This window comes from Anarrhichthys ocellatus, unplaced genomic scaffold, assembly GCF_004355925.1.
Source record: "Anarrhichthys ocellatus isolate YVR2014 unplaced genomic scaffold, GSC_Weel_1.0 scaffold43, whole genome shotgun sequence".
NCBI classification, from domain to species: Eukaryota; Metazoa; Chordata; class Actinopteri; order Perciformes; family Anarhichadidae; genus Anarrhichthys; species Anarrhichthys ocellatus.
In genome coordinates, this window is record NW_022280073.1 from 1,664,515 (window position 1) to 1,691,445 (window position 26,931).

General features: G+C 44.8%; 1 protein-coding gene across 1 annotated transcript in view; it reads right to left on the bottom strand.

Annotated features, from left to right (window-relative positions):
• The window catches only part of vps13b (vacuolar protein sorting 13 homolog B), a gene marked incomplete at its 5' end in the record, with an annotated part of 268,784 nt that overhangs the window by 15,337 nt on the left and 226,516 nt on the right, over positions 1-26,931 (bottom strand). Inside the window, 8 exon segments of the mRNA XM_031868606.1 lie at positions 4,124-4,303; positions 4,430-4,650; positions 4,993-5,174; positions 6,911-7,107; positions 16,158-16,342; positions 18,961-19,186; positions 20,249-20,290; positions 20,292-20,452. Coding sequence (XP_031724466.1) covers positions 4,124-4,303; positions 4,430-4,650; positions 4,993-5,174; positions 6,911-7,107; positions 16,158-16,342; positions 18,961-19,186; positions 20,249-20,290; positions 20,292-20,452 — 1,394 coding nt within the window.

Consider the following 26,931-nt stretch of genomic DNA (forward strand, 5'->3'; position numbering starts at 1 on the left):
AAAAAAAAAAAACTTTTTGAAAGAATTATTTTTCCTTCTTCTCTTTTGAACCTAGCAACCCTCTTAACTTGTAGAACTGCAGTTTACCTTAGCTCTATAAACAAATAGTGCACTCATATGCAAACAACAGGACATGATTTTGGGATTGAAAGCGTTCTGGTTTCCATTTGTAGCAGAATAGTATTAACCAATCTGGTTTGAGCAGGATTTAGTTTAATGCAGGTAAAAAGTCCACATGGACAGCAAAAGAGGTTGACTGCATTGGCTGAAATGCAATGTAAGAACCCACCGGCTATCTTCTGACATTGACTTGACTTTTCATTGATTTACAATGAGCTTGTAAACTGGCCAATGGTGAAACAACCCGGTCGTACACGTCGCTCCCAACACACACTCCAGTCTCACATCTCAAGTTGCTAATTGGACTGTAAACAACAAGCAGCTCATGGAAAAGGAAGTCGGCTCCACCGGAGCCCCAGAAATATAGCTTCTTGAACCCAGGGGCTCATCCGTCGTCTGAGCAATAGGCGATGGGTTCCGAGATTGAGTTTTACCTTCAGTTTTACATATAACAGCATAATTCAAGCTTAATTTGAAAGGTAAATGGTGAATGGACTGCACTAATGTAGAGCTTTTCTACCTCAACGGACACAGCGCTCAACAATTGGCCTCTTTGTAACCTCTTCACAAACTCGCACGCCAATTATACTGGCCTGCCCGTTGGGAGCAACTTCGGTTTCAGCATCTTTTTCAAGGACAGGAGAACCTAGGGATCAAACCTCTGACCCTGTTGTTAGTGGACGATCCGCTGAACCTCCTGAGCTACATCCAATCTCAGTTCTGAACTGATCTACGAGGACTTGATTGACGGTTGGAGCTCAAGGGAAGCGCTGCAGGAGAGGCAAGAAAGATGAGGAGGGCCTGCCGGCTTGGGAACATGCCGAGTATCATAATAGATTGAATATACATTCATGTCAATATAAATGACAAGACATTTGGATGGTGTACTTATGACTGCCAGAAGTACCTCGGGGATGTTATCATGGGCACAAGAGAAGTCAATGTTACCATGACTACAACTGTATATCATAAATTATCAGAGCTATACGAGAATGAATTGCAACCATACACCAAGCAGGCTCTTTTATATATATTTATTGCTCTGCATCTGGAAGTGCTCCAGCTGTTCTGGTTGTGGTGGTCTGGTATGACCATGTCTGGGTTGTGAGGTTTCGATTGTGTGGTAGTTGAGGAATCTTCTCCACGGTTCAATGCTGACCCTACGGGCCACATCACAACAGGCCTGGCTGCCAGCCTTGACACCAGGAAACATGAAAATCACTGAAACAATTACACACGTTGGGATACATCCTTCTGTTGCGGAAGGACAGGGCCTGTTAACATTTCCAACTGCTTCTGATTACGTCTTCAATTAGGATCAAGTTTTTTCTATGCATGGACAATTTGTGCGCATGAGTGTGTCAGGAATGCAAGCCTCCATCAGATCAAAAGATGCATTTTAGCTTAACCGGAGCGGTCCTTTCCATCCATCTCACCGCCAGACGGATTTGGGCTTAATCACACCCAAGGTTTTTTTCACCACTCACGAGATTTTGTTTCAGCGAAAACACCAAAAAGGAAACAATATTTCATGATCTAAGTGTTCGCAACCTTCTCTGAGGTGGACGGAAATATTTATGAAGTGTGTTTTCTTAAAAAAAAAAAAAATCTGCCTTTTGTACTTGACCTCTCTCTTCCCCTTACTCCATAACTACTAAACCCACATGCAGCACATTTGCCTTATAATTATGGTGTGTTTTTTTCCCCTTGTGTGCAGCAAAGTGGTAAAGGCTGGAGCTAGTTAAAAGGCTCTGTACAAGTTACAAGGCTACTGCTGTTTAGACCAATCAAGACAATACTGTTGTAAATTGTTTGATTGCATGTGTACTTTTATTGTGAAGAGCATGAAAGAGGAAGTGCTTTTACTTTGAGAAGCGAGAAGTAGCATGGTACATGTATCATTGATGCTAACTATGATGATAAGGAAAAACCTAGATGTCGGGTGCAAGAGTGCGCTCTGTTTACTGTAACGGTTGTTAGACTGCAGTTTTCAGACAGTAAAAGTGTTCCGTAAAAAAACAGACGTGTGTTGGTCGTCTTTAGAAGCTCCACTTCACAACAAATACAGCACGCTTAATCATTTTATGACTCAATCCGTATACTGGTGGACATGTAAACACACCCTTCAGGGGCTTGTGTTTGTGAAGAAAGGTATTCTGTGTGTGTTTGTATGCGTGAGTATTGTTAACCTCTATTTTGTGTCTCCAGATACTGGGCAAAGATGGCGTTCAAAAAAGCCAAACGTATCACCCAATCAGTATCAGTAAAAGCTTTGGCACAAAGCACACGACCAACTAATCATGCTTGGCTTGTTGTGTAAAACCCACCATGGATACCAGCATGTCCAAAACACTCCAGTAAAGCTGCAACATGACCATTCATTACAACACCACCAGCGCTTCCAAAGTCTTATTTATGGCTAAATTAACCAGCAGAAATAGGGAACATTCGCTAGCATGATGCAATGATGAAGCCAAGGGTCAATTATGCCCGATCATCCAACGCGGCCAGTATGAGCTTTTGATGAGTCAACGATGCCACCGATGTGAAAACAAAGGGATTCAACTGCGAGCCAGACAATCATTTTATAGTAGATTTCCTACACAGCTTGTTTCATTTTATTTTCCACAGGTAAAAGAACACAGCTGCTCTTAGAAAAACACCAGTAATCATGTCTCTCACCTGGCAGTGGGAGTCTGCATGCATGCAAAACCATGTGAGTGCTTCAACGTCTCCAGGGGCCAGCGTATGAGTCAGCAGAGCCGCAGCTGAGCTGAGCCATGATAGGGCACACCAAGCCAGAGAGGCCAGGGTGTGTGTTTGTGTGAGCAAGTAGACAAATGGGTGGAGGACTAGGGCCAGATGAAGTCTTGGCATGTGTCAGCACTCAAGTTTTACCGTGTTTTCATGGGCATCACTTCACACACGAATACACCCTGGCTACCAGAGGCAGTGCTGAGAGCTGGGAACTGAGAGATGACGAGGACCAAAGGACTAGAAGCTCGGGAGCACTGTAGTCAGAGCTCACGGCGAAGTGAAAGGCAACGTTTTTATCACCGCTGGCATACATCCCCAAACTATTCTCATGAAATCCACTTTGTTGTGAGTTTGTTTAGAAAGACATTTTTTCTGTATATTCTCAAAAGGTACATATATGTTCTACGTATTTCTTCTATGGATTCACTAGCCCCTGGATCCAAATATAATAGCTGTATGCTAGTACAAGTAAATAAGTTATCCTCCAATACTTTGCTACATAAGTCACCATAGCACTGATTACTGTGGTCACTTCAAATGCACGTCACCACGCAGCGGTGTTGTAGTATTTGAGACTGGTTTCAAGACCACATTTTGAAGGTGTTGGTCTCATCTCGTCTCAGACAAAGAGGACTCTGTAGAGTAACATTATTACAGTGATTACAAATGAAACATAAGCTTCAACTCTGCAATGCTTTTTGATTATCATATCAAGAAAATTCTCATGGTGCACTTGTACATATACAAACACAGCATAATAAATGGCGATAAAAGAGGTGAATGAAAAAGGAATCTTCAGCTGTTTTCTCTGGGTGTTTTTATGGGAATGTGGATCTTTGAGATCAATTTAAGGATTGCCTATTGTTTGTTGTTCCACATTTTATTGTAAGTGTCAAGCAATGTGGGACTCGCAGTGGTCTGGTCTTGGTCATGACTCGGTCTCAACCCCTCAAAGTCTTGGTTTTGTCTCAGTCTCGATACACTCGTGACATGGCTGTTGTTTACAGCAGGTGCTCTTAACTACAACACTGCCAGGCAGCAGTGAAAATTTGCAAGAAATTGCCTTTGTACATTGCCATGTAAGAAATCAACTATTTTGCTTCTGATATGGGTAAATAAATAAATAAATTGAAGGACAACTTCCACCCTCAGGGCCTGTATAAGGCTAAATGATTCAAATGCTCTGAAAGCAATATCAATAATCTGTCACTAACAGTCCATGGAGCTCATACTTTATTGTGTTCTATGGAGTGTGTTTGAATATTAAGTGTACATGAAGGTATCTCTCTGTTACCTGTTGCCAGCTGTGCAGGGCAGTGTCCACGGTGTGTATGGCATACTGGCTGATATTGAGGAACACCGGATCCACAAACACATTCACATCCAGTGTGGTGTTCTGAGGGCAGCATGTGGCTGCAGCCTGGCCCTGAAACACACACACACAAAAAAAAAAAGTAAAACATCTAAATGAACTCATTTTCACATTCCCTGATCAGTGCTTTGAATCCTAAACATCCAGGCAGATAAACTATCATGAATAGCTGAGCTCTACCTGCAGTACACAAGGCTGGAGGAGCTGGAGGTGTGTCAGGTTTCGGTACTCCAGCAGCTTGCAGTCCAGCTGGGTGGAGAAGCTGAACTCCTGACACTGACGTGGCCCGCTGCTCCACTGGCGCAGGAAGACCCGCGGCTCCCGGGCGCTGCTCACCATGAACTCCTGCTCCTGAGGCAACTTCCTGTCTGGCAGGAAGGGACGAAGCTGTCTCGGTGGAGCTGAGAGCAGAGTGAGACACAGCATCCGCATTAAGAGACTGGACTGATCACATGGCAGAACTGTCAAAAGATCCAATTCTTACGTTTTTTTGAAATGTACTCATCTTTAAGGCTGTACCGAGTGTCTTTTTTTTACATTCAAAGAATCAGACCCAGTAAAGCCTACTAACAATTAGTGTAGCCTAGTCTTTATCTGTAACTGTTTAAAAAAAGCTGGTCAGCATTCAAATGTTTTAGAATACGAATGTATTGTAATGTCATGAGCGAAGCTTTGAACCATTTGGTGCAGCCCGACTGATCTTTATCTTCAAACTCAGAAGAACTGCGCGTTCTGTGTCCTACCTGTGCCCAGCTGTTCTAGATGGTGGCAGAGGTGAATGTCCAGCTGCGCAAGTTGAAGGGACATGCCCAGGGAGGGGACAAACCAGGGAGCGAAGCAGGAGTCCACGCGGGTGCAGGCCGCCAACGCGATTGGGGAGACCAACTGATCGCAGGGCAGCTGGGACCCGGACTCACTCTCCGAACTGGAGGGGGAAGATGAGACACAGCAGACAGGAACAGATTCAGTGGTGTGACTGACTGTAAAAACCACAACAGAACACTAAAACCACTTTAAGTGCAGAGAAATAAAGAAAACTTATGAACCGAATGCACTCTGTGAACATGACATTGTTTCATATGAAAATAATAAAGGAGGAGAAAAGAGTAATGTACCACTGTGATTCAGATTGGACAGTTTCAAGGGGAAAAACTAGCTAATGGTTATTGATTTTCTGAAATATCAAAAGCACCAGGCACAGCTGTGGAATCACAGCCACAAAAAATTCTCCCCACTAATTAAAATAGTCTGATCCTCATCTGTAGCTGAATGCTTTTGTCTCTTGCCCGGCGAGTTACAAATTGCGCGACATCCTCGTCACAAATCTGCAGTGGAGATAAACGCCACCATTATTCAGACAAAAGGGGGAATGAGAAGAGACAACAGTATGAAGCGGGCCTCCTCGCTGTCCCAGCCTGCGAGTTTAGGTACATTATTACTGCCGCAGTTTCCAGGAGAGCCTCTCCGTGAACATTAATTGCATGTCATGGTTGATGATGTGGAATGGAAGGTAATTGAAGTGAATGACCATTTGCTCTGTAATTTGCTGCTACCATGATCCAACGTAAAAAAATAAAAATAAAAAACTCCAGCAGGAAACGCTCAGGACCCGAGAAACGCTGGAGCAGCAGAGTGCTCCTTAAAAAAGATAAGCATCATATGTTGACAATTTTCATTACTTCCAGTTGGCAGGGCAGCCAAGTTATTTTTTTCTTGCTGGAAACTAAAGTAAGGCAGATGAAACGGGCGAGTAAGGGGAAGGGGACTCAGTTTTGATCAAAAAAGACAAATAATTTAAACATAAAGGAAATGTAGTGTTTGGGCTATGATTGTAATGCAACGCAGATGTATATTTTGCTCTACACTGTATCTGGTACTGCTGGTACTTTTTTCTCTGTTTCTTCTCTTACATGTTTTCTTATTCCTCCCTCTCTGCTCCTCTGGAGCTCTCTAAGCCACACAGAATGTGGGCTTGGCAATTCTCTTCCACTAAAAAGTTCCCGAAATCCCGAGAGGAAGTAAAAAGGGGGGAGAGAGAGAGAGAGAGAGAGCCAGAAAAAAGAGAGAAAATTAAGATGAGGAAGGAATGGGGAATGAGAGAAATGAAAAATGGGCGAAGCACGGAAGATGTGACGGGGTGAGACGTGAGAGAGATGAAGAGAGGAAGCAGTGGTAGCTGGAAGAGGGGAGTAAAAGCCCCGTTGAGGTGTTGGGAGCGCTTGGCAGGCTTGAACCAACCGGTCCAACCCATCCCAGCTCAGCCCGGCCCAACCCAGACCTGAGAACTCATGAGCCAACCCAAAAGGGGGCTCTCCGCTCCTCTCGCTTCCCCCTGAGCTTCCCCCTCGATTAGATACACTCAAGGTAAGCAGGAAGGAATCCGGATGGGCCCTGACAGGCACTTGGTGTGCTGGGAAATCTCATTAGGCCGATCTGAACGCCTTCCAAGCCCGCTCCCTGCTCCTGCACGCCAGATGTGGGGCGAGGGACACATTGCTGGCTCTTTGTGCTCGGCGGCCTGGGTGCGCTTTCTCTCTCTTTCTTTCTTTCTCTCTCTCTGCTTTCTCTATCACTGGACGGCACACATACTGCGTACAAATACCTAAGAGCACCGAGAAAAAGCTAAATAAAACGCAGGTTTCCCCCCCCCCCCCCACACACCTCTGCTCATCTCCTCCCTCGCCGTTGTTGTTGAGGACTATCCTCCACAGGTCTGAGGCCACCAGCTCCTTCTGCTGGACGGTGAGGCTGAGGCTGGGCAGCGGCAGCTGGCAGGCGCTGCTCTCCGAGAGGCTGAACTCCCGGAAGGGAACGAAGGCCTGCTGGAGCTCGTCCCAGTACTCCAGGCTGCACGGTACCTGAAAGGAAAAGACACAGTGAACAACTTACATAAGGAGCCCCCAAAATATGTATCTCATTCAGGTTTGTATGCATCTCCGTTAATCAGGGTAGAGATCTTCAACTCAGATTGAAGCTTCCTTTAACGCACAATATGTAATTTGCAATTGGTTATGCCGTGAAGTAGCGTGGGGTCATGCTCTACCAGCATTGCTTTTCCATGCAGTTGGCCTCTCCTGGTTAAGATTCCGTCAGAGTTTAGGAGGTTTTCACCACAGAGGTCTTCTCCTCTCCAAAACAAAACGGATCAGCTGATTAAAACACTGAACAAAGCAGTTTCATGTTAAAGGAACAGTGTGTAGCATTACCTTGGAATTAGCCGTTTATATCTACATATATACATAGGGCCATTCAGGCTTTCGTGTCGGCCACAGTAGTTCTCCTACATGCTTGGCATACAGGAAAAGTTTCAGTTGGTGGCAATCTGCAACCTCACCGCTAGATGTCCCCAAATCCCACACACTGCACCTTTAAAAATTAGTGTTTCTCTGGTGCCGTTTGTCGGAAACAGAATGCCCCGGAGAGGGCTGTGAGATCCAGATGTCATATGACTGTTCAAAACATAGAAAAACGACCAAGATCTACAAGGTGTATTGTAAAAATGTGGTTTGTACTTAGACAACAACAACGCCGACACATGTAAAGGGGATATGACGCCATTTACAGGCGACCAAATGAAACACACCATTACTTGGATTCAAATTAAAGATTCATACAGAGTCATACAGTTGGAAAATCTTTGAAAAAGTTGAGATAATGTTAGTAGTACACAACCCAACAAAATATATAACATGGGTCTAGTCGTTTTTTTTCTAATGCAGAAAAAATACATATTACTCCTTTCAGGGTAAAGAAGTACATGCCCAGACACTGACTCTCTGTGGCTGATTCCCTCTTTTAACACGTTATACGATTTCACACGTCATAAATCACAAAAGACACTCGTTTTGTGTGGAAAGTATAAAGCTGAAATGAAAAACGGCTTGCGGCCCTCTTACATCTGCTTATGCAAATAAAATTGTACTGACTGCCTAAAGGAAGGGACTAAAAGAAAAAGACAAGTCTAAAAGGAAGTTTACTGCTGTTTATTCTAGCCCCTTTTTCATTTGCTGAGCAAACATGATGGAAAAAGTCAAAGAGGATCCTGTAACACCTCATCCTTGAGCTGTTGCTCATGCAAATCCTCCTTAAATACCTGTGGCTCAAACGAACCCTCTCCTCCACCGTATAGAGACACACACCTCTGCTCGCCAGTCAATAATGGATAAATCCCAGTATTCACTTGGATGAAATCACACAGGAGTCTATCGCCATTTTTTTCTCCCTTACTTCCTGCACACAGAGTAAAAATGATCACAGATATTAGTTTTCTCTCTGAAAGAGCTTGGAGGAAACGTGAATGAGACTTTTTGCGAACCCAAAGACACTGATGTGCTTCTTTACATCTCTTTGGGTGGCATTATTGGGTTACTCCGAGCTCTGCGACTACTTGATCAAATGTTATCAAACACTAACTCAGATTGTTGCTGTCGAATGTATATGCCTGTATGGTTTTGTTGTAGAATTGATGCTACCGATGGATCAGATAGTTCTCTTAAGGTGGTGGCTTTGCTCCATCAGATGACAACATCGTACTGATGAATCTCCCACTGAGTCATCACTTGAAACTTTGCATCCAGACCGCATAAGCAGAGCATTGTAAGCTCCTCAGTGTGACCCTGATTACGCATCAGATGTTTCTGTGAGGCTTTGTTATTGCACAACAGGTACTCCTTTCAGTGCTGTAGATCCCCCCCAGTTACACATAAAGCATTAAGCAGTGGTCTGCTGATCATTTATCATCGATAGTTTACTGACCCTTTCAGGACATGGGGAATCCCCCGGCTTGGAGAAGGAATGAGCAAGCGATTTATTCTTTTTAATGGTGTCTGCATTACAACCTTAAATTTCACTCACTTCAGACAAACCAATCTATAATTTCTCATGTAGTCTGGAAAAAAACAACAAGCGCAGACCACCAACGCAGCGAGACGACAACTACATCTGCATGACTAGACCCCGGGCCAACTGTATGCTATGAGACATCCATTAGCATTGAAGTTTCTGAGCTGTTTCTCACACTGAATAACAATCAGCTCGTGTGAATGACTGGTCGGGCTCAACTCGTTACTCACACATCGTGCCATAATTAGCATAAATGTGTCTGGTGCTCCTGTGTGAACTAAAAGCAGGTTCTTGAGTTCCCTTGGCCACCTGCGCAACTCTGATGGATCTGTGGTGGCAGGGAGCTTTTAGCAGCACACCTGCAGGATGCCAGTGTGTGTGTGTGTGTGTGTGCTGTTTATGGGTGAGCGAGGGCATTTGTCTGAGCAAATGTGTCTGTGACAATCCAATTGTTTACCGGAGGTACCGATGCTCCCCGGGCGCTTACCGAACCCCATGGAACCGTCAACAAGACTGTGTGTGAGAAGCTTTGTGCTCACAAAACATGTGTGTGTGTGTTGTTTCGTACGCACGGTGGGTGCGGTGTACTGTTAGGGGAGGAATGCATGAGGTAACCGTGAGCTTACATCATGTATGAAATGCCACACAGGTTTTCCTGGAATCCGCTGCTCATAATTGTACCCGACAAGAGTGGTGCACCCGCAACCCCGACACACTGAGCCACCGGAGCGGAAACTCACTGAATCTCAGCGGACGATTCCCAGAACCGCGTTGCTAAACAGAGAGGGTGGTTTCTTTTTTCACCTGTGATATTCTATACACATGACGGCATGCAGAAACGAATATGTGAGGTGCATGTATGGTACAGTGGAATACATTTGCATGGCTGAATGTGCGTCATGTTCCCTTTGACTTTGGCCTTAGAGAAAGTGTGGAGATGAAATCGATAACCAGCTCGCAACAAAAAAAAAAGATATAATGTTGGAAAACGAAAACCCCCAAAATACAATTTTTTTGCTACGTTGGACGTTTGGCAATGGCTTCCTGGGAGGAGAAGGCACCTGTGTATATGTCAAACAGATTGTGTATACGTGTCCAAGTATAATTGCGTGTATGAAAGACAATACGCGTGTATACACGTGTGTATATACAGGTGTGCGCACGTATGTGAGTGCGTGATACAGTCCGGGCAGCGTCGGTTTCCGCTGCCTGATTGTGTGTGTACCTTATCTGATAAACAACACGTAACCCCGAATAGCTGACATTCCCCTTTGGCTAAAGGGGTGCAATCTGTGTTCCCCTCAAGCAGAAGGCTGGCAGCTAGGCCTCGGGACAAAACATCAGCCCAGGGCTTATCTTACATGCTATCTTGATGTTTTTTGAGTCAAGGTTCCACTTTGGAGGTGGTTCAAAAGGCCCAGAAAGCTAACGTTAAGGACTTTTCGAGTGGTTTCAATATTCAAAAACTCTTTACGAATGCATTCAAATCCAGGACTGTTGGCAGCATTGTGTACACACACATCTGATTTCCATCCCTGTCACCCGGACCCTGTTTCTGCCAAACCGCAACATACTTCTCTGCATGGAGTTACTTCTCTGGGACTGATTGACCAATCACAGTCTCTCTCTCTCTCTCAAAAAAAGGGTTAACTGAAGGCAGGCAAAACTAAAGCAAATACACAACACACAGAAATGATTTCAATTTCCATGATGGACCCAGGTGCGATCGCTGCTGAACTTTAAACATGTCCGTGCAACTGAAGACTCCCCAAGCTCCCATCCGAGGCTGCGGCCGCCGACACCCACAGCCTCGTCTGCCATTGCTCCTATTAACAATATCAACACTGCTATTAGGTCTTCTGTTATTCCACTGATGCCTATGTGTCCGAAAAATCCACTGCTAGCTACCTCTTATCAGCCGGCGGACAAATTGAATTGACGTCGGCTTGAGCAAATGTTTACTCAGGAGATGTAATGAAAATTGTTCTGAAAACGACTCCCGCTATGCTGTCTCAGGTGGGCTAATATAGGTTAACATTAATCAGAGCGGAAAATCCCACGCCCAGATCTTCACGCTCCACTTTTTTTTTCTTCCTTTTACTCTGCAATGCCAAAGTTTTTGGTGAATGAGGTGTAAAAGCTCCAGATCAAATTAACCACACGGACAGTCTCGTATTTTTATAGTGCATAAGCTGTGAATAATGCAGGTCTGCTTGAGCGCTGTCCCACTAAAATAACAGTGATCCTGGCTAAAATACACTCTTTTGCTCTTTTTTGGGGTCCGCTCCGCAGTGAAACACCCACCGAATCCTCTCCGATTCTAACTCCCCGCAAAGGAGATAAAAAAGGGACGTGAAACAAGGATGTGAAGCGGAGGGTGGACCTGCGATTCTCATGATGACGACAATGGCAGCAACAGCAGCTGCAGAAGCGGTTATGACTCAAAGGTTGCCGGTTCATCTCAGGCCACAGAGCTTTTATGATATCGGTCGCGGGACATGAAAGCCTATCCCACAGTGCCATGTACGAAGAAGCAACAGCAGGGGAGCAGATGGTGTGATGTTTGCGATTTTTGGGTACCCGCCGGAACAGCAAAGGAATGATCACATTTATTTGGATATTGGAAAAAAGCTAGTATTGGTAAAAAAAAGCGAATGACTACACGCGGAGGCTGAACTCCACTTTAACAAACTGTACCTCCTCCTCCTCCTGCTCCTCCTCTGAGCTGGCGTCAGGCTGAATCACCAGCTCCTGTGTTCACTCCCGGTTTTCTCAGGCTTTCAGAGCCCCGCAGAGAGGCAGAGAATCGAGCAAGAGAGACGGACGGAAAAAAGGAGCAGTGAGGACACCTGCTTATGATTCAGAGGGCCGGACCACACGGCGGTGAGAAGGTGAGAATGAGTCACCTTCTATCCCCTCATCATCACTTGGGCCCTCTACGGGCAGGAACCTGCGGCTGCTCCCCCCCCCCACCTCCCAAACCCAATCACTCTGACATGGTTCCCCTTCTACTGTATGTAAAAACAGTGCAGTGCAATTTGACTTTGAGTAATGGAAGAAGGTTTGAATTCCCCCTCCGATACACTGGAACCAGTTGGGAAACCACAACTATTTAAATGCAGGAAATCTTGATTTTATAAAATGTTAATATGATCTGCTCCGGGGGGACGAGCGAGCAGCATGGCTCAGAGCAACGAACGCCCCCCCCCCGCACCCCTCTATCAACTCCACCTTCCATCTATTCAGCTGGGTGGAGACGGGGAGCAAAGGCAGATGTAGGGAGAGGAGAGAGAAAAGGAGGAGGAATAGAATGAAAAGATGGAGAAAATGTGAAGAGCAGCCACTTTTATTTAGGTCACCTTGTCCTCCTCGCTATCCACCTGCCGGTAAACGGTCGTAGAGCCGACTGAGCGACGGGGAGGAACGAGAAGACAGCTCGACGCCACACGTCCCTCTCGCTCTTTCCCTCCGTGTTTCTTTTTCTTTCCCTACGCCTCTCACTTTCCATTTCTCAAAATCTATCAGCCTTCATCTCCGTGTGGCCACATGGTAATTTTAGAGGCCTGAGAAATTATGACTGCCTTTTCTCCCCCCCCCCCGTCTCTCTCTCTCTCTTTCTCTCTGCACAGCCCGGATGTGAAGTAAATGAAAATTCCTTTGGAACTGAAACTGAACCATTACTGTTTCTTTTGTTGTTTTATGGCTGCATTTCCTTTTTCAGTCACTGGATTTCTTTCTGGTTTTAGTATTTTGTTTGGATTGAAACACGAGGTAAGGAGGACTGTGTAACATATCAGTAAACTCACCTAATGTCTTATAATTACTTGACAATCACTCTTTTCAAAACAGCACATGATACGTGATGCTGTGTTTTTGACTAAATGCATCGCAGTCGCTTTCAACAATGGATTTAAACCGGTTTTCAGATAAACTAAATGAATGTTATCAGCCATAGCTTTGTTAACATGTTGACTGCTGTGGAGTCCAAGTGTCATATTACCGCCATGGATGAGACTTTATGTGGGTGTCGCACAAACACAAGCTACAGAATTAGGACAGTCACTCCTTAAAGGTGGTTTCTAGTTCTCTTTTAAAACTTGTGAGAGACTTTTCTTAGCCGTCAATAACAATGGCTTCCATTGACTTAGCATTCCTTGCTGTTCTCTGGCCCCCGCTGGATCTCATCCCCACACCAAGTGGTTTCAGTAATAGCCGGGTGCTCAGAGCCTCCTCCTTTCATCATCTCCCCACCGTGGAAGTTTCATCACCTGATTCCTTTTAACAGACTTGTCAGAGGAGACAGGACCGCGCCAGATGACACGAGGAGCGGAGCAGATGATGAGGAAACCACATGCTCGTCAACCGCCGGTTCTCGAATACGTCCAGCGGTCATAGAGATGGAAGTACAGCTGCAGAAATACATGCTGGCACCCACGCTAGCTCACATTTGATGGCCGCTGTCTAAGTGAACGACAGACATGTGAATCATGTGAACAACACTTGTTGCATCTGCTGTCGGGCCTTCATCGAGCTCTCGTTCAATCAGCTGGTGAAAGACACCACCTCCATCTGTGACCATCTATCGCCATTCTTCTCCTTCCTGTCCATCTTCTCCCATTATCCACCCTTAACTCTGTCTCCGACCGCCTCTTCCTCTCGCCCTCCCTTCGTCACACACATTATCTCCCTCCGCTCTCCACTGTAACTCAATATGTGGCCAATCAGCGAGAGGCTTTGGAGTTTCGCTCATTACAGACTTTACAGCTGTGGGGCCTCGCTGTGAAGCCAGACATCTGCAGCACCTTCCAGTGTCTCGTCTCTCCTGGGCCGAACGGATGAGAAGAAAACATCTGCGCTGTAGGTGAAATGATTGTGGGAGTCTGGGAAAGAATCGGAGCGATAAAGGGGAGGATGTGCGGAGAGAGAAAAGGAACCTAACCCCGAGGCTTAAACATGTAATTAATAAGTCCTTATTAATGGGCTGGAAATGAAATAAAACTACCGTCATTAATTTCAGAAATAATTTCTTGTGACGGGTTCACACCAGCTGCGACACCAAATCAAAATGGCCCCTTCCTCACTTCTTACCCGCCTGCTTCTGACCCCACCATCAATTACACACCTCCATGACTGCATCTTGTGACGCAATTGTGGTGACAAAATCTGCCCCAGAGACAGACAGAAAGACATATAAACACCGAAACCTCTTCTGTGGTAGTGCTCGCTGCAGCAGGTGTCTCTCCAGGGCCACATTTCACCACCACGACAGAGGTAAAAACAATAGCAATAATGGCTGGGAATAACATTATGAAATAAATATGTGATAAATACTATACATCATAAGTAGTGGCTAGTCAAGAAAAAAAACAAAAAACAGAAAAATGACATTATAGTAAAGTCTATACTTTAAAGGGACATCAATTTTCAGGTTCATTCTTGTATTTTGGTTTACTGTTCAAAAAACACAGTCTGAATACACAGACAGAGCGCCTATCTCTTTAAGACCTGCTTCTCCGAAAATAAAAGCCTATCTGTTCTGAGTGGTGGGTGTTTCCGGTCTTCTGTATCCGTGCTGTCCCCCCCATTCACAGCATACCTGCACTCACGTGTCAACAACACAGAGTTTAGCATCACTTCTACCAGTGTAGTTATGACATCACAGCCCCTGTGTCATGACAGCTCAGTTTCTGAATACTAACTGTGTCCATTTCTCTGTGGATTGAGCATTTGGATACTTTCACAGTATTTACATATAACACCTGATCTTTGATCAAAAGAGATATAGAACGTTGACCAACTAGCTTTTATATCACGTTCTTACCAGTCAATGCAATGATGTACTGCTAGAGTCATATCTGTGTATTCATCACATCCTCTTATTCTAATACATTTGTTAGCTATCCTTGCACTGCATTTCACTATGAGCTGCTGGACGGCTGATCCTCAGCTTCTGCTTCTACGTGACTTTTGAAGACTTTTTGCCACAAAGAATTTCTAGAAACCTCAATAACTGCAGAAATTAAAATAATATCTGACTAAACATAACCAAAACAAGCTGTGAAACTTTATATGAGCAGGAAAAAGAACAGGAACAATACATTAGTTCAGGAACAGGACTGGGTTAAGCGTAGCTAACAGGATGACAAAAAACATGTTTTGTATTTTGTATTACCAGAAATGCCATTCCTAATTGCATGGTCAATAAATAAGAGGACACGGAGTGACTTGGCTTATTACAGTGTCAGGGCGTTTGACCTAAAAATAGCTCCAGGAAAAAAAAAGAGAAAGATTACAGAGGAGGATGCCAGAGAACGGGATTTGGGATTCAGCTCGCCTTCGAGGACGATAAGCTGGAAAGTGAGGCGGGGGATAGAGAGGCCGAGGATGAGTGATAGGGGGAAAATTGGGTTGTCCTGTCCCCCGCTGAGGCCCTGTAGACTCAGTAGCTGCTACGCTCTGCCAAATTATAACCTCATCTGGGGTTAGAGACACCTGGCTATTCACACCGGAGCATGCACGATGACTTCCACAGCTGTCTGACCATGTAGTACATGTTTGGAGAGTCAGCGGGGGTCTCAGTCATTCAATAACACGGAGGGAATGGAAGTTCTCATGACTCATGTCATGGGAATTATAAATGGCCCCCAGCCCAACTCCAAGACAGTTTATTTCTCTTTCATTGCAGGTGATGTTAAGCAGGGAGCAGTGAGAGAGATGAGTGGAGTCTCTTTCGCCTTCTTTATACAGTAGTAGGCTTCCTTTCCTTAGAGTTTCCCACATTTATTCACAATATGCTGTGTGTTTATGTTTGGGTAGGGTCTTTAGAACATTGGTAGTGAAGATAGACAGCACCTGGAAGTAGGGCTTAATCGAAATAAATAAATAAATAAAAGATCAATTATTTTTTTCAGATTATTCTAAAGACTAATTTATTGACTATTCTAAATATTATTTGTTAAATTCCTGATTAATATAACAATTAATTTACCCAAAATAGATATGTTGGGAGTATAACGTGAACATTTTTTTCTAATCAAGAGATACACGCATGTGTGTCGGCCCCTACCTGCAGGGTGTCCCCCAGGTCGGCAGTGCTGATCTCAGGGTCCTCCGTGGTGTTGAAAGGGACGGGAGTTATCCTGACGAAGGTGAGGACCCGCGGTTCAGGGTACCTCCACAGCATCACCCCAGGGCTGTCCTCCGTCTCGCTGTAGAACACCACCTCATGGGGCCCCGGCAGCCTCTGGGAAGCTGCCACAAAATGAATACTACCATCAGAATAACTTCACTTGAATCTGTCAGTGATCAAAAAGCAAAGCTTAGACTGTGCTTTACAGGAAGACATAAAAAAAGAGAGGGAAAACACACGGTGAGAGGCTGAGGGAATATAGTTAATGGAAGGAAACACAGAACAGAGGAGCAGTATTTTATATTTTAAGATACAGCAGATTACAAGTTTACTGCGCTAAAGTCTTCTGGTATCATAAAAAAACTACTACACAGGATTCCAGAACAAAAAGCCTGTTTTAAAGGCTTAACCTTAATGGGAAGAAAATGCGAATGTGGGATGAACAACAGTGTGTCATTCTTTTCCCATTATGAAATTGATCTGATGTTGCAAAAAACAACAACAACTTTGACTTGCGTTTAACTTTGATGCTGCGATGTTCTACTACGGAATCCGAACCCTCCCAAGAATAATATCTCCCAAAAGAAGTGCTGTAGAAGTTTCCACGCTTTCAGAATGTTTATATGCGTAAGAAGCCGTGTATAAACAAAGTGGCTGAGTAAACATTTTCACTATGGAGTAAACAGCCATTGATTGAACCCCGCCAAGCACCTGCAAAAGCTGGACAACGCTGGGTCTGAACCCCTGAGTGGTGTTTGACTTAAGTCGTGGCTGCTGTTTGAGATTCACGTCCTTTGGAAAAATGTTTATTTGAAAAAAAACAGTGGAGCGGAGAACTGCTGCTTTGTTTGGCCCCCGGAGGAACAAACACTGCGAGTCAGCAAAAGCTGTCCGTGGCAATTTTTATTTCCTTCATGTGAAGGCGGTGAGCTGCCCACTTGAGGGTGGAACGGCATTATTGTTCTTTTGAGGAAAAAAAGGGCGAATGAAAGAAGAAAAACACAGATTTTCATGAGGTTTTACTTTCATCGGAGTTAGCTTGAAGTGAGAGACGGGGGACAGAAGACTCCCCTCTACCCGTCTCTCAATCCATCTTTCATCTCCTCCTCCGTCCAACTCTCCCATCCATCCCTGTGTCGGGCCCCCGGGGGCCACTCGCTGTTCTCCACCGGTTGTCTCCTGACCGCTGACAACATGTTGCAGACAGATTGTGCTCTCTGTTCTAGTTCACTACTGTACGTTCTCCTGCTCCAGCCAGCATATTAAACGCATCAAAGAGCAGTGGAACAGTGCAACAAACAAAGACTCAACCACAGCTGACGGAGTGGACGGCTGGTCTACAGCCAGAGACAAGTTTGATCCTCTGTGTATAATGTGTCTGTGTCTGTGTGTGTGTGTGTGTGTGTGCACACAGAGGACAGCACACACAGAGCACAAAGAGGGGGAATAAACAGCATGTTACTCAGAGTGGAACCAGGCAGACATGTCCGATGAAACTTTTTTCCACAGAGGGCTTTGATCTGACTTTGATTTAAGCCCGTGTGTATCTTAAGTGACATCTCACTTTGGCACAAAGGTTCCTTTTTTTCAAAGATTGTACCAACAGTGTCGTGCATGAACACGCTCTTTAACATGCTTGAATGTTTTCGTTGAACTGAACGTATACGCTTGCAACTTATAAGCGTGAGCTTAACGTACATTATCGGAACAGATTATGATGGCATGGCAGTGATGGCAATGAAGGGGGCAGAGACAGACATTGGCCACCATCTGTCCGTCCCCACCGCCAAAGTCTGGAATGTCAACTTGACCAGCAAGCGGCGTAGTGAGGGTCGAGCTTGTTATAGCTTTGTGCAAATCCACATTTGCGCACGCGGAGCAGAAATGCTCCCTCTCGAGGACGCGTTTCCATTTGCGGATACAGTTCTGTGCGCTCGACTCACGTCTGTTTTCTTTTATAACTGTGCAGGTTGTTTAGACCAGTGTCATGTCCGTTATTATCATATGGTGTCGTTAGCTCTTGAAACTAAGGTTCCCCTCTGAATGTTCATTCAATATGTAGGCTGATATCAAGAGAGGAAAATCACAGAAGTAAAAGCAATATGAAAATCTGTGTAAGTAAATATATATGTACACACACACACACACACACACACACACAGAGGTGTGAAGAGGTAAAGTGACAGTATATTGGTGTAGAGTGTCATAGTGATGCGGTCAGAGTTCAAAGGTCGTACGACAAGCTCTTCCTGAGCCTGGTGGTGCTGGTCAGGATGCTGAAAATAAGTCTGAAAGACTGATTAAGAGCTTCTGACCAGTTTACGAAGAAAGAAAGATGTGAACTAGTTCATTTGAATCTGTGTGAACTGAACTTTGAGTTAGCGCTTGTGAAGTGAACTTGAGCACCAACTGCAGTTATAATGACCGTGGTTACCGTCTTTCCTGTGGATTCAGGGACTCGTGCTTACCACTGTTCCATCCATTTTGAAAACCTTGTTAAGAAATAGCAGGGAAACCGTATGTCCAGGTAAAGAGTGTTGGATAATACTTTTTGTCTGTTTGCGACTAACTGCTAGGAATATAAGCTGATAAATCAGTCTGGCTTCTGCAGAACATCGAGTGAGGTGCTGTTCTGAGGAATGCAAAGTTCCACTGAGCAATCCTGTCACTAGAAATAGGATTTACCTTGATTCCAGCCTCGCTACACTATCAGCCCCTTTGCCACTCTACGAACATTCACCTGAGTCCTGGATGAATTGAAAATGCCCCGTGCGCAGGTCATCTGAGCTGTGCTCCGTCTGAGGGGAGGGAGAGCCCGGGGAAGGAGGGGGCTGGATGGGGCAGGCCTTGCCCTTGGAACGGCTCTCAGCCGGATCTATATCTGCACCTTTCTGGAGGTTGAGGTACACCCTTAGGTGCTCCTCCACCATCTTCACGCAGCTCAGGTGTTCTTGGCCCCAGAAGACCTGTCGAGACAGAAGAGGTAGAGACGGTGAGGTGGTCGGGAGGGACCACTTAAAGAGCGTGGAGAAGTTCAAAAACAAGAGCGTGATAAGACAGAAAGCTAGACAGTGACGCAGACTCACAGCTGATGCATAAATACGCACGGTTACGATAATTTAACATTCTTCTCCAAAACAGGAAGAGAGGCGGACAGGGTTACCCTCGTCATCACCCCTTCATGTCCTGACTCGCATTGCCCAACACAACCTCACATCCTCCTCACTTACCCGCGGCATTCCCCTTCCCCGTGCTCCATCAAAGCCAGTCGGCCTGGGGTTTGGACCGAGGACCCGGAATCTCTGAGTCAAAAACTCTTCACACATGGAGCTGCCTGCTTGCCTGCTACTCACTAGCTTGCAAGGGTGGGTTATGACTAAACTCTAAAAACAGGAAAATTTGGGGATTTTCTTTTTTCTCCCCAGGTTTTTTTGGAAAGAGAGCACGAGAAGAAAGGAATCGGAAGGAATTCCGGTGGTTTTTCTGCTCAGCACTTGATTGAAACACCACACACACCAATATTTACAGTGGGAAATGTATGATTGCATATTAAGTGTGGAGTTACGAATCATGTTTCTGCTAATGGGCACGCAATAAAAGCATTAAGCGAGCCATTGAGAATGGGGGGAGGGGGTTAGGGGCTTCCCCCCCCGAAGAAGTAATGTGGAATAATACATTAGTAATAATGTGCTCAGTTAGTCACATTGAAAAAAGGGGACTTTTCAGTGTGGACCATTATGTAACTTCTCACAGGAAAATAGGCACACATAGGATAAAACCCCAACCGCTAAAAATAGGCTTTTAATATTCCACCACTTAACCGGCAGAGGTGACTCAAATATACAGTGGAATTACAGCATGCAGTTCCTACTGCCATCACTCCAGCTGCAAGAGAGTAGTTTAAGTGTCTCAATCCAACCCTGGTTTAGCGGTGCTGATCTGACCCGAAACCTCGAGAGACTTTAGCTGTCCCGGGTTGAGAAATCCTGCAACTCAGGATGCTGAATTGATGTCACAGGTATACAGACCTGCAGCAGGCCTCCCTTCAGGTCCAGCAGCAGCTTCGGGGGGGCCGGGCTCGGATCCAGGGCTGCCACTGTGCCGACACCAGCGGGCCTCCAGGGAGGCGCTGCTGGAGAACGGCCCCAGAAGGAGGCGGCTTCGCTCCCTCAGCCCCGTCCTCGCCGACAGATCCCGCAGCTCCAGCTGCACGGATGCGGCCTGGACCGCATCTAGAGAGACAGGAAGGAGTAGCGATGAAAGGCATGTAGAGCACAGGGTGGAACTACGGAGAGTTCCGTCAAAGACGCTTTGGACTGTGATGAGGAACAATGTCTCGTCAAACCCTGTGTACTAAGGAGCGGCCACTAAATTAGTGATTACATTGGGAAGAAAGAGGAACGATGGTTCAAATAGACGAGAAAATGTCTAAAATAAATACTAGTTCCAAAGTGAACCATTGATATCTCTAATTAGATACAAAAACTAACACAGTTCATTGATACAAGCGCAACCATGCCAGATAAAACTGAAACGCATAAACAATTCAACCTCAGAATTCAGCTGCACAAACGCTTGCCTCTGTGTTTTTTAACCAAGATACCACTCACTACGACAGTCTGCCTGTGTGATATCACAGTAGTAAAACATACAGTACAATTACATCGACCACATCACTGGCCTCCAAACTATTGTACTCATTAACACAAACACTTTGCCTCTGAAAGAGGAGAACGTGATTTGTCTCTTTAACAATGACTCAACAAGCCACTTTAGCTTAATGATTCTGAATGGATGTCTGAAGAACAATTGCAAACTTGACTTATTGTAAGTCTGCTGGTATGTACCAGAGGATGCTTTTAAATAGACTGACTAAAAATAAGTTGCGAGTGAGAGTTTCAGAGTGGCTCACTGGTAGAGCAGGATCAGAAAAGATTAGAAAAGACTAGAAAAGCGCTACACAAGTACAGTCCATTTACCAATGTTTGTGTCCGAGGCTAATAAACACATCCTGAGTCGATAAGAAGAGCAGACAGCCGTCTGTCTCTTTGAACAGAGGTGCTCTGGGGTCATGGTTTGACCGATTTGAACCTGTATGGGTTCAAGTTCAAACTGCTTCTGTGATTAGGGTGAACTGAAAGGTTTAGCAGAGATGATGTGAGAGTGAGGAAAACCCTGATGGGAACCAGACAGGAGGAGCCAAACACCCACTCATCCTGCAAGAAGCAAAAGCAGCAAAAGCCCCAAGTTAATAAGCACAGCATTCTCCGTCCTTTCCATTCACACAGAGTGGTTTCACCGTGGTAACAGGCCGTCCTGAACTTTTGGTCCCGTAAATAAGCGGACTGAAACCACTTACTGCTCGTCGTTGACATGGGAGGGCTGATTTGGTTAAAGCAGCAGCAAAGCAGCAGCAGCCCATTTGGAAACCTCAACTCTAGATGACTAATAATGCCCTGAGAAGCAGCTCTTTAAAGATGCCTCTTCACTCTAGTAATTCTCACTCCAGTCTGACTGGAAGTCTGGGAGAGTAACCACACACCTGTTCTAGTCCCTCACTAAAAGTTAAGCAGTTTCTGTTGTTTACTGACTTGACCTTTAAATGTCAACAGTTGTACAAAATAAAGAGGGACAATTTGACAGAAAGGTTTGATTGTCACATAAAAAAACAGTAACAAGCAGAGGCATCTCTAAGGGGTAAACATTGGTAAAACCTAAAATGAAGTTATATTATACGATATCAGTAGACTGATGGTCAACATATAGGTTCAAAAAACAAGGTGTCTTCTGCAACATCATTTGTATTTATCTCTTAAGGTAACGTCGACGTTTTGGCCAGAAATTTTAATTGAAAACATTCCAAAAATGAACAAACGTCAAAAACTACGTCTGTAGTGAACGTAGTCACCGTGACATCAAACATTGGTTTGTCGACGGAAGCCTTGACATTTTGGCTGTCACCATCTTGTTTTTTGGCCATCGCAATCTTGGAGGGTGGAGCTAAGTACAATTGAACACTGACATTTTTAGGCGACCAAAATGTGATAATTAACTTTCATGAATTGAAACACACTGAGAAAGGGTTACATGTCTAAGACGAAAACGCGGACAACGCTATGGTAAAGACTGTCAATCACAGTAGCCCCGCCCTAAAGCATACTCTGCTTTATGGTCTGTTTGACTCTAAATGGACCATCATTTACTAGATGAACATCATGCTGTATTGAAGAAGACTTGAAACTAGAGATTGAGAGAGATAAATCAAGAGAGAAGTAGAGTCATTTTCTCATAGACTTCTATGCAACCAGAGGAGTCGCCCCCTGATGGACATTAGAGAGAATGCAGGTATAATAAGGCACTTCCTCATTGGCTTAATTTTTCAGATCTGGAAGTTGCCGCCTGGTGCTACAGAGATATCTACTGCCAAACATTCTGTTGTCGCCTTTGCACAGGTTAGAATGAGCGCTCCACCAGCCCACTGGGATTCCTGGTACTGGAGGGTTTGTGTAGGCTGAATTAGAGCTGCTGCGCTCGCTCCATCTCCCAGAGGCACCAATAGCTGACCGCTCTCCACCTGACACCCCTGTTTCACAAATATGGCAATTCCCTATTTATATATCAGTCCTTTGAGGAAAGACCTTGACCTTAGTTTGCTTGGGGTTCACTTGAGGTAAAGCAGGCTAGATGGAAGAGATGGAAAGGCCTATGAAGGGAGTGGGGAGGAGGTGATAAATGAGGACAAACATAGATATAGACATGGAGGGAGGGAGACACAGCACCAAAGTGTGTGTGTGTGAGAGCGAGAGAGAGAGAGAGAGAGAATTTGACACAAGCATCCTCACATCTTTCCTGGCTTGGTCAGCTGACGAAGGAACATCTTATTCAACGTTGGAGCGCATTAACACAACAGGGGGGGTATCCAATGAAAGAGTGCTGCTCTTGAATAAATCTTCATGGGGGAAATATTACACAGGGATGACTCATTTCTCTCAGGAAAGACACTGTTGATACAAGTTGGCAGTCCACCTGCTAATGTCTCGCGGTGTTGTGGCGCGGAGCGAGCTGTTAGAGATTACTTACTGAACTGTGGACGTGGGGTTTATTTTCACGACTAGGATTTATTAGACAGCGCAAAGGGAACTCCCAAACTGGCTTGTTAAACGGAGGATCTTTCACTCACAGACATACAAAAGGAGACACACACATATATTCATACACACATACAGAAAAGAAAAAAGCCAAATGCATGTAAATACAGACCACGCACACCCAGGTGAACAAGTGGAAATAAAAACACATCCACGTACACATACACAGTTCATCAAAGCATTTTCTCCTGTCTCACCATGTGTCATTTACAGCCCAGTTGACCGCAGCATCCTGGTGCTACAGCCAGCAGCAGCAGCCAGCACTCTTAATAATCACCCTGATCGGGAGTGGTTTTAATGAGGGGGGATCCCTTTCTTTCTTCACCTCTTAACTCCATTCTTCCATCCAGGTTGAATAATAGTCAGAGGCAAATCTCTCAATGTATGACCGTACCGCCGTCATTTCGGTTCGTTTTCCAGAGATGCGTCAGCAGACAAGCCCAATAGACATTACGCCGCTGAGCTGTGAGGTTGTGCCATGAGAAGGGAGGAGTGGAGGGAATGTTAAGGAGGTAAAGGAAAAGAGCTGGGAAAGTGTTGGAGGAGGTGGGAGTTACCTGTGAGCCTGTGTTACCAACGTGTTTACGGAGGACGACAGAAAGCAAGCGACGATGGGGAAGAGAGAGAGAAATGGAGCAAAGAAGACATGGACACAGATAAATGAGAAAGCATGATGATGAACAAAATAAAGGAGCAGAAGATCTTTTTGGGAGTCTTGACCTTTGACACATAGTGGCAGTAAGAGAAATGATAAATATTGGAGGCATATGTCACTCAATCCCCACTTAAAGGGATGGTTTGTTTTATTTGAAGAGGGGTTGTATGAGGTTCTTCATCTTGGTCAGTATATTACCGAGAGTAGATGGCGGTCAGTGCGCCCCCAGTTTGGAGAAACAAACTCAATGTACTGCTGTGGACAGGGGGCAGAAGCAAAATGTATTTTAAACACCAAATAAATAAAAAAAGTCAATATCAGTAGAAGCGTACGCCATATTTTGAATACTTTCCCTGCTTCATCTTGCCATCAGACTGACCTGAACTGAAATGTATCCATGCTCTCTTCAAAGCCACAGGACTACGTTGACAAAAACGTCTTTTTTTTCAATGTCTAAAATACGTTCCGCTGCTGCCCCCCGTCCACAGCACTACATTGAGTCTTCCTACCGACATCTACCGTAGGTAATACACTAACTATGGACATAGTTGGACACAAGAGAGCGTGCTCCGCGGAATAACACACAACCTTCAAACCCTCGGGGAACAAAGTGGGTGGTGGGAGAACAGGGCGGATGGGAATCTTCCCCAAAGTGAAATGCATTTCTGGCAAACGCTCGCGCGAGATTAGATGGGAATCGGAGACATTGATTTACCGTGTCGGTTTTCTCCCTGGCAGCTGTTATCTGACCACTGCCTGGCTGATTTATACCCCGGGATGCGCTGGTATCAATTAGACGAGACCTAAAGGAGTCATTACCTAACTAGCTGAGGCCCCCGAAGACTGTCTGGGATGGTAAGAGTAATAGAAGTAATATACTGTCAGTCACCACAGAAATACACTATCCCCTCACCACAAGACCACTATGGGACACTGGAGGAAACTGGTTTCCTAGCTGGGGACACTGTCAGCCAAAACGGCACGACAGCAGGCAGCTGTGCGTCATCCGAGCCGTCACACAGTAACTGATGAGTGTTGATGAGTTGCACATGGGTTCAGTGACAGTTGCAACATATTAGAATTTCTTAACATTCAGCTCTACATTAGATCAAGGTAATGCTGCGATCAGAGAGCCATTCCGTTACCCAACTCAAGCCTGATGGGTCCTGACAAATTATCGGGTTTTAGGTCGAGTCCGGGTCATCTCTTCTCATACAGCTTCAGGCTCGGGGTGGTTTTGGTTAGTTTCGAATAGTAATGTAATAAGAAATTTCTCTCTTTCTGTGTGCGATGTGTAGGACATGCAGTGCCCAGTGGGAACAGTGAAACAAACAGCAGAACTGAACCAATGTTATGTGTTACATTAGCCTGGCAGAGTAACGCTCAGAAGTGGATCAAATAAAGCATAATGTTGATAAAAGGGTGGCTTCTCGAAACCATACTGATTCAGGACTGGCTTCTTTCATAGAGAACATTATGGCCTTCATTGAAAAATGATTGTGCTTGGATTGTATGACTGTTTAAGATGACTGAACCGCATCGATGTACTGTACAACCGCGTCAATAAAGAGGATGGACTTTGTCTTTAAGTGAACAGCAGCTTTGGTAAGTGAACTGCTTTTGTTTTTACATCTGCAGTAGCTTTACTACTGTGTTCATTTGTCTATGGTGTCGTTTTTATGATATGATTAATATTGTTCCCTCTGATGTGAATAATATTTGAATGGCTCGTGTTCTTCAGTGTGCGGTGGAATACGTGTTTTTGCACCACAGTGTTGCTGGATTGATTTGTTGCTTTGTTGTCATATAAATATATGTGACTGGTTCTTGTGAGTTTGTTCTTGTCATTGTGTTAATTACATTGATTCTGACTATATGCATTGTCTGTTAATGACAAAGCATCCCATCATGCGCGTATTCATGTATCTGCACTCTGCAGTTAGTGTATTTGTAAGTGTTGATCTTAATTTTTACACGAAACAAATAACCTGTAGGGGTTAGGTTCGGACATTTGATTCTCTGTTTGAGGTTTTGTTTTCTTTTACAAAGCAAGAATGATGGTCTGGAGAAATGGGGATTGTGTGGTGATTTCTTTAGCCCTGTTTGAATCAGTAGGGAACAGCTAAACGCTGCGGGGAGAGTGTAGCATGTGTGCTGCTGTTGGTTTTCCTGCTAAGCTAGTTTAGCATAGCGCGCCTCCCAGAACACACGTGGCTCACCAGAGTACAATGTTGTTCTTCCGCGGTGGGCGTGTCACACAGCACGTTGTCTGTTACGTTGGGTGGGTTGCCAGTTTGAGTGTAGTGGCTCCACCAAGAGAACATTATATTTCCCACAATTTAAGCTTCTGCATTTTCCAAATGCACCAGTATTATCCAAACGTATTGTTCGGTTCGTAATGCACACCGAAACGTGAGCCTCATACCGAAACGTGAGCCTCGTACCGAACGGTTCAATGCGTGTATTGTTACACCCCTAATAACCGTAGCTGTGGCGTCATAATGAGGTTATTAGGAGGCGGTTCAACTGCACTGAAGGTCCAGGTATGAAACACACGGCCTGCCACTGATTTCTATCTATGGTGGGTAACTCGCTAGAAGCTAGCTCACGTCTCTGTTTAAAACAAACAAGTTTGTTCAGTTGGAGAGTCAGCATGCCAGTCTATATATGGCTGTCATGTCTTTGTGCTTGTAGCTTTAAACTGTACGTACTAGAGCTGAAAGACTAATACATTAATCGATGAGTTGATTGGCTGAAAAATAATTAGCGTCTATTTTGACAATAGAAAATCCTGAAAGAATTATTTTCAAGCGAATATGGCAAACATTCTCTTCTAACTTGTGAAGATTTGCTGCGTTTCTCTGTTACGTGATAATCTATTGAATATGTTGAGGCATGGGGTGATATG